Source organism: Poromitra crassiceps (genome assembly GCF_964638095.1).
Source record: "Poromitra crassiceps genome assembly, chromosome: 25".
NCBI lineage: Eukaryota > Metazoa > Chordata > Actinopteri > Beryciformes > Melamphaidae > Poromitra > Poromitra crassiceps.
The window spans coordinates 13,449,535-13,458,291 of record NC_139649.1 but is presented as its reverse complement, the minus strand read 5'-3'; the positions used below and the strand labels follow the sequence as shown (position 1 = coordinate 13,458,291).

Sequence of the window (8,757 nt, the reverse complement as noted above, 5' to 3'; positions counted from 1 at the left end):
AGTTGATTTGAGTTAATGAGTTATTCATTTGAGTTATTAATTTGAGCACTTTAACACTCAATAACTGTCAAATTAAATGACAGACTTCAAAACCGTTTACAGTTTTCTGATATACTACTGATGTTCTAATGATACAAAGCTGGTTGAAAATGGGCGGAGTGTTCCTTTAACCGTGACTGAACAACTGCTTTTCATTTTCTGCATGTTGAAGGAGGATTGCTTTTCCATACAATATTTGCTCTTAGGCCCGATGCCTTTGAAAACCATCGTATATAAAATAACACCAGTGAAGGGAATTCAATTGGAACGTATTTACTTTTGAAAGCACCATGAAAAAAGAGAAGTGTCGTGATTCCACACCGTGAGACTTACAACGCGTACTACATCTTTACCAGGTTCATGCTTTATCACTATTTACATTATCTTATACACTCATTTCACATCCAAATCAGCAAACATCTAACGTTCAGTTCTACCATGAGCAAAATGATCGACAACAATTGAAGCTGTCACTTTTAGGTCTCTTTGAAGCAACATAGACATCCTTTCATTGTGGAAAGTTACAGACTTCTAAAAATATAGAAAATACATAAAAAAATGTAGAAAAATAACACACCTAACAATATCTCTATTGTTGGAAATGCATAGTATGTACAAACAAGGAGAAACCCTTATTAACCATTACTTTGCCAGGTGTGGAAGATTTCACAATTCAAAGGTTATATAGAAATAGTTTACACACATCTAACTTCAGTATCTATAAATAAATCTGCAAACACATAGCCCCAACTCCACCTTATAACAATAAATAGAAAAAAGTCTTAATTTAATCAATTTTTGGGGGCCAGCTTCAACCATCTTACAATTTTTCAGGTATCATATTTCCTGCATGATGCAAGATAATCTTTCATGTGTATAATTTAAGACATAAATTAGGTTATTTATGTAAATATGAAATTAAATTAGACATAGTAAGAAGCAAACAGGCACATTTGTGAGATGCAAAACTTTTACATCAATTTTCTTTGGCAACAAGAAGCAGTATGTAAGACTGTCCATTGATTGTTTCAAGAATAATGAATAAGTATCAAAGTACGGCTGTAAATCAGATTTTTCTCTAGGCATGCAATGCTCCATCAACTCCATCTCCTAACCATAACTCTCCTCCTAAAACTACTTTCCTTTTGCGGCTTCATAGCTCTTTTCCTTCTGCTTTTGCAGATTAAATTTCCCCAGTGGTTTGTCTCATTTGAAATGCAGAAACTGTGTGTAGGCAACTATATGTGTGCAAGAGTGTTTACGTGTGTGTGTGTGTGTGTGTGTGTGTGTGTGTGTGTGTGTGTGTGTGCGTGCGTGCGTGCGTGTGTGTGTGTGTGTGTGTGTGTGTGTGTGTGTGTTTGTGTGTGTGTGCGTGCGTGCTCGCGTGCTCGCGTGCGTGCACATGCGCGTGCTTGCATGTCTGTATTTGTGTATGCTTTTTTGTATGCTTGCACATTTCCTCACAGTGCATGTGTGCCTGCGTGTGTGTGTGCCTGCATGTGTGTGTGCCTGCGTGTGTGTGTGTGTGTGTGTGTGTGCCTGCGTGTGTGTGTGTGTGTGTGTGCATTTGTGTATTTGCTGCTTGCATGTTTGCTTCTTTTGTGTATTTGTGTCTGTGTGTTTGCCTGCATGCACGCCAGCATTTGCATATTATTGCAAGCTTGTTCATATTTGCGTGTGTGTCGTCCACAGAAAGAGAAGTGATTGCTACCTGCAACGTGCTTAGTCATTTAACATAAGAGTCTGTTCTGACATGCTCCGTTGTATCCTTAGCAAGCGTGTCTTGAAACAAAATAGTGTGTTTTATTTATTTATGGCAAACTGATCGCCACAAAACACTAACCCAGCCATGCCTCAAAATAGCAACGCTTAGAACAATGCAGTCAGATCTCCAACAATCCACTGCTATTCTCCACTCCGTTAGGTGGGCCAGTCTTCTCGTCTCCGTTGGTGATCGTGTCGGGGACAGAGTTGGTGGGCACGGCGCTGTTGTTAAGGTCTGCGGTCTCTTCGTTCCTCGGATCCGTGTCCCCCTCCCCGGGCACACCTTTCCCCTGCAGCGCGGACTCCGCGTGGGTCTTCTGGTGCTTGGAGAGATGGTCGCTGCGCGTGAAGCGCTTGTTGCACAGCAGACAGGTGAACTTCTTCTCCCGCGTGTGCGTGCGCACGTGCCTCTCCAGTTCGTCGGAGCGGGTGAAACGCTTGCCGCAGAACAGCCAGTTGCAGACGAAGGGCCGCTCGCCGGTGTGCCAGCGCAGGTGGGCCTTGAGGTGGGAGGCCTTGCCGTAGACCTTCCCGCAGCCGGGGATGTGGCAGCTGTGCACCGGCTTCTTCCTCAGGGACGCGGCCGAGGCTCCCAACCTCTCCAGCTCCTGGCAGTTGGGGCAGTCGCAGGAGGACCTGGTGGGCGTGCCGCCTCCGCCGTAGCCCCCTGATCCCCTCGCGGGCTTCAGGCCCATGGGGTTCTCGATCATCCCCGCGCCGGTCACAGGCTTGGGCTTGTACATGTCCTGGGGCAGCATGTGCTGGTTGGGCTGCAGGAGGTGCGAGGAGGAGCCCAGGCCCACGGAGGGGTAAGGCGCCGAGTTGAGCTGCGTGAAGTCGGTGCTGTAGCTGGGCAGCTGCGGGCTCAGGGAGGCCTGGGGCGCCACGGGCTGCAGGGAGGCCTGGAGACCTCCGTCCGCCTGGGGCTGGGTCGCCGACAGCCAGTTGGAGTTGGGGTGGACGTCCCACCAGGAGGACGTGGCGTTAGCCTGGGAAGCGGTGATGCCAGGGTGGATACCGGCCTTATACCAGGAGCCGTATGGGTGCGTCATGTCCAGGGAGGTGTAGACGCTAGTGAGGCAGTCGGCCGTAGCGTGGGCCTTGGACACCAGGAGAGACTGGTCCTGGGAGACCGAGGTCTGGAAGGAGTGGGAGAAAGGATTATACTCTGCAGCGTAGCCCCCTGCTGACGGAGGGGGGCTTCCAGTGGGGGTGAGCATCCCCCCACCTCCTGCTGTGGTGAAGGAGCCGGTGTAGGAGTCCGCCAGGCCACTGCCGTCTGCGCTCCGTCCGTTCTTAGCCGTCTGAAGGTCAGAGGTCATGGCGTAGGGCTTCTTTACGAGAGTGTTGCTGCCGGTCTTACCGGGTGTCGCGGAATCCCTGATGGGGCTGGTGCTGCCAAACTTGTTACAGGTAGCGGTCAACATAGCCAGAGGACTGGAGCCATAGCGTGCTTCTTCCTGGGGAAGACGCGTGGAGAGAGAGAGAGAGAGAGAGAGAGAGAAAATGAGACTGTCTGTCTGTCTGTCTACAGGAAATGGCTGCTTGCTGCTGCTGCTTCTGTCAGTGTCAACTCTAATAAAAAACGTATGTCTGACTGCCACCGATGGCTTTCCCTGCTCTCTCTCCATTTTCTAAGTGGTCAGGGCAATTTGAAGCAGTGTGTGTTTACGCTTGTGAAAGTTCTGCTCTGCTCAGCATAGACGGAATCTCCTCGCTCTTTTGTTTCACTTAAACCACTTTCTATAACGGGCTATATTCCTTTCTGCTGAGATTTACGACGTTTGTTTCGAAGCGATATGAAAAACTCTCCACAGTCCCCTTGTTACAGTAAGGCACGGCATACATATAGGTATATATGTGTGATGTATCTAGGTATTGCACACATTGTTCACGATGTAGTTATACCAGACATAGATATCTCCCCAAACATGCCCCCCCCCCCCCCCCCCAGTGGTCACCATGGCACCGGAGATGGTTAGACATGCTAAGTTTATGCCCAGCCACAATAGCACATTGTGTCATAAGCGTCTCGCCATTGTCCCGTTTCTGTTTTGTTTTTTTCCCCTTACTGGTTTTGATGTTACCAATGTCTCTGTTAATCATCATGTTAGTTACATTATGACATGTTGCTTCCTGCAAACACTCATAACATGAGCCTAAAGCTAAGCACAGAGAGTATAGGGGTTTGATTTTGTCAGTACCACCATAGGCCAACATCAGCTAGTCCATATCGTCTCTGTTTATATTTGACCACACACACTGCACAGTTAGATATAGTATGTAACCAAAATCATTATAATATTCATGTAGCGTCTCTATGATGCTCAAAGGTGAGTTGATCACAACTTTGTCATTGTACTGTGCGGTATTTGTTATCTCCTGTAGTATCGCTGTAATGTGCTTATAATATTCCCATGGGGATTTATGTGATATTTGTTTAGTGTCCTTTTAAAAATGTGTATTGGATAGCTATTCTTTTTCATCCTAGTCTTCCAGTCTCCAGTGTCCACGTTACATAGACCATAGTCTTTCCATGCAGACTTCCCAGAGGTGATTAGTGGTTATCTCCCTCTGTTCCAACAAGTGCCTGGGGTCAACTCAGCCCATCCCGTTGCTTAAGCTCCAGGTTACCAGGTTAATGGCATAGCTAATGCTTGATGACAATCCTGAAGTGACTTTACTACTCTTGTGATGTTTGCTATCTTTTCAGTGTCTTGCTGCCCACTACTTCACTATATTGTTGAATATTGTTGCCACTGGAGTTAAATTGTGATTAAAAAAGCATCAACAATTTTCTCAGAGATATAACGAGTAACTTAAGCCTACGGGAATATTATCTGGATTTACTGCTTCATCATATGTGGTAGCTGGCTTCTGAGCCAAACTCTTGTCAGACAGCTCATGCTTTAGGCTATGACTCCATATAACCTACCACTAAAACCATAAAGCATTCTTCGTCCCAGATTATAATTTTCAATTTCCTGTTATGTCACAGATTTATATTCAGTGATATCATTTTCAACCACCAACATCTTCAACTGCCAAAAAGCATGGGTTTCTTCTCTTCAAGTTTTACAAATAACATCGGAATTGACTCTAGCTGGAATTTGCATTTGCATCATAAAAGTTGGTTTAAATATGAACAAAAAGTATTTAAAAAGAAATACTTACAATTACATTCCCTACCTCCAGAATAGATGCAGCCATCCCTGAGAAACAAAATCCTAAAGGAAGCTGAGGGGGAGTGGGGAGAAGCGCAGCTCTCTGTCCCGGGACAGTTTGGAAGAACTTGGGCACTAACGCGGGGAAGTGTTTTGAGAGACGGGGAGCCCGCCCCCTAATTATAGGCTATGGGCTCTTTGAAGACTCACTAGAAGCAATAAAAACGGAGAGAGGGAGGGAAACGGATGGAGATTGGTGGATGGGAGGACGTCCCACCTCCCCAGATTGAGAGAGTGTCGAATCATTTTTCAAGATAAATGTATGAATGGGTTACTCATCAATCACCGTGTGGCCATTATTGCAATTTCACTGGCATTTTTTTTCCACTGGGATTATCTCAGTGCATAGGAGTCTGAAGTATTCAGCCACATTTAGCAGCATGGAGCTCCAGCACTGCTGTCCATAAACACAATTGATGGATTTTGACATGGTGCATTTAGCTATTAGGCATATCTAGGAGTAATCTAGGAGCTCAAAGACTGCAGATTCCTGATCCGGAGTCCTATACGTTTTTTCCTCTTTTCCTTTCCTCAGTCGTATAAGTAATAGCCGCACTGTAAATAAGATTGGAAGTGAAAAAATATAGAGCTGCTTTCACCCGGTTTCCTCTGAGAGGGGAACAATAACAAAAGAACATGTAGCCTCTGCCCGCGCCACATAAATCAAAAAATTAAGCTGAGCGAGTCTGTGGTTTTCATTGGAGATTTTATTATTCTGGTTTCAGCCCTCTCTCTGTTTCCAATATGCTTAAATGCATTTAACTGGCTTTTTAGACATTAGCCGATGGTTTAAAAGACTGAACTACAGAGACAAGCAAAGAATGAAAGGATCATGTCATTAAATAAAATAAAGAAGAGATTATCACATCAAATAAAATGAATTCAAACGACGTTAGACTCGGAACCTCTTTTCCTCGAGCGAGACTTTGATAGAAAGAGATAGAAATGAGGGGTGAAAGTTAACGGAACTTTTGAAATGGCAAAAATAAAAGTCTTGCCAAAGACTTGTAAACTGATATTTCAAAACAGCCACCCAGATCTCTGTGTAGATATTAATGTTGTCTCAAAAATAATCTATCTCGTAATCTCTAAACAGAGTAACTATAAAACTAATTTTGCTCATTTCTAACACATTTTAACATTCCTCAAATGGCCTGCATGTTGGCTAAATGACACTAGTGTCTCACCAAATGTTATTGGTCTATAGAAGATATAATAGGTATTTGGAAATTATGTATCATAACTCTATATTGATTTGTGTTTAAAATGTATCAAATCATTCGGGAGAATTATTTACATTTAGATTTTCTCCATAGAATGATTAGTATGCTGACAGTCAGGAATAGGAGGGTAAACCCAACTCAGTTCACCCACCTTTTATTTGGAGTTTGTGACCTAAATAGTAGTATAATGATACTAGTAGTTTCAGAGTACACATCATAGTATCAAACTTAGTTGAAGGTATTTTAAGGGAAAGCAGTTATAAGGTATACTGGAATACAATAAAATATGTTCTGCTATATCTGTACTTCCTAGTTGGTGCATTGTATGAACAGCAGCAACCAGGCCATCTTTGTTTCATAGAAAAGTAACACATGAAGAAATAATATCTTATGGTATTTGGAAAGCGGAGATGATGTCTGTAACTCAGTGTCCAAAATAGGCAGTTTTTCCATAACTTTGAAGTGACTCAATATTCTCTCATTATGCCAACTGTATGATGCATGCGGAATGAAGTTGCATCTGAACAAATCCTCAATAAAGATTTTTGTCTTTACCAATGATTACCAGTCGAGCTTCTTATAGGTGGAAGGTTGATTGATTTCCTTTATTGGCAAAGCTTTATTGAAAGCTTTCTTAGCTTCCAGTCTTGAGTAAGCCTGATTCTCAGCGCCTTCTGTGGGCGTCTCTTTTTCTGAAGGAGAGTACAGAAGATTAAAATTGTTGTCAAAAATAAACATATAATTTCTGTCCTTATTTTCTCCTCAATTACAGGGCATGGTCAGAGCTGGGCTTGTCGTTCTGGAGAGTCTGGCCCTCACATGAACACAGCGGCTATATTTGGCAGTCTGCTCTCCAACTGACCTTCATCGCTTTATTTTCTTATTCCAAAGGGGTGTGAGCAGAAGAACAAAGACTGCTGCTACATGCACATAGTTTACACTCACACACTGCTACGGCATTGTACTGTACTCAGAGCCGTATCAACCAAAAAGTCAGGGCAATGTTTCACAGAACATGACAACACCTCCTGATAGTCCCTATCTATCTATCTATCTATCTATCTATCTATCTATCTATCTATCTATCTATCTATCTATCTATCTATCTACCTATCTATCTATCTATCTATCTATCTATCTACCTATCTATCTATCTATCTATCTATCTATCTATCTTTCTATCTATCTATCTATCTATCTATCTATCTATCTATCTATCTATCTACAGTATCTATCTATCTATCTATCTACAGTATCTATCTATCTATCTATTGTGACGACACTATCTATCTATCTATCTATCTATCTACACAGTATCTATCTATCTGTCTATCTATCTATCTATCTATCTATCCACAGTATTTATTTATCTATCTATCTATCTATCTATCTATTCATCTATCTATCTACAGTATCCATCCATCTATCTATCTATCTATCTATCTATCTATCTAACCATCCATCCATCTATCCGTCTGTCTATCTATCTATCTATCTATCTACAGTATCTATCTATCTATCTGTCTATCTATCTATCTATCTATCTACAGTATCTATCTATCCATCTATCTATCTATCTCTCCATCTATCTATCTATCTATCTATCTATCTATCTATCCATCTATCTATCTATCTACAGTATCTACAGTATCTATCTATCTATCTATCTATCTATCTATCCATCTATCTATCCATCCATCCATCTATCTGTCTGTCTGTCTGTCTGTCTGTCTATCTATCTATCTATCTATCTATCTATTTTAAGGCTGCAGAATGATCATCCTGAAAGAAAAGCTGGGGTGCTACTTAGAAATAAATGAGGCAAAATGTTGTATCCATCTCAGAAATCCACCATGAGTTCAGTTATGGAGATATACAAATACGGTGGTGCCAAAACCCACCATGAGTTCAGTTATGGAGATATAGAAATACGGTGGTGCCAAAACCCTCACAGACACATGTGATGTGAATCTGTCATATATACGTGGCAGGCTCTTCACACATTCTGAGGCATTTCCTTCCCCTCTCATTTGGCACATGGCCTCTTCTGGGTGTAAGCCTTTAAGTTAAGGTTTCCTTTTCTTCTTAGCGTTCATTAATGTTTCATGTTTTTACATTAAAGTCAAATGAGAGGGGAGGTAAAAGCTCGATACCGTTGCTAAGCGGTCCGCACGGGCCGCGTTTCCCCCGTTTTATAAGAGTTGTAGTAATCTAAATTTTTGGCGTGTTCCCCATTTACAGTTGTCTTCAAAAGAGAGCAAAGTGAGATCTATAATTAGAGATTGTGTGTTAAGAGCTTAACAGCCCCTTCAAAAAGCTTTCTCTGCTCCATTTACTATTTTCTGCTCATTGCGGTTTAGGTCTTTGGGTAGATACAGTAGGGACTGCAGGCTTGATTAACATTGGGGTGTTGGGTGGGCACAATTACGCTCCACACAGCTGATTATATGGTTCATATTGTCCATATGACAGTTATCGCATGTATTAGTAGATCCAGGTTTTTGCAA

The 8,757-nt window shown here is 42.5% G+C and overlaps 1 protein-coding gene across 1 annotated transcript; it reads right to left on the bottom strand.

The window, feature by feature from the left end:
- Positions 1 to 307: 307 nt before the first annotated feature.
- sp7 (Sp7 transcription factor) lies at positions 308 to 5,073 on the bottom strand. Its single transcript, XM_083660588.1, has 2 exons — positions 4,978 to 5,073; positions 308 to 3,263 (listed from the first exon to the last, which is right to left on the bottom strand). The coding sequence occupies exons 1-2, from the start codon at positions 5,011 to 5,013 to the stop codon at positions 1,923 to 1,925; spliced, it is 1,377 nt and encodes a 458-aa protein (XP_083516714.1). The 5' UTR covers positions 5,014 to 5,073; the 3' UTR covers positions 308 to 1,922.
- Positions 5,074 to 8,757: the final 3,684 nt, after the last annotated feature.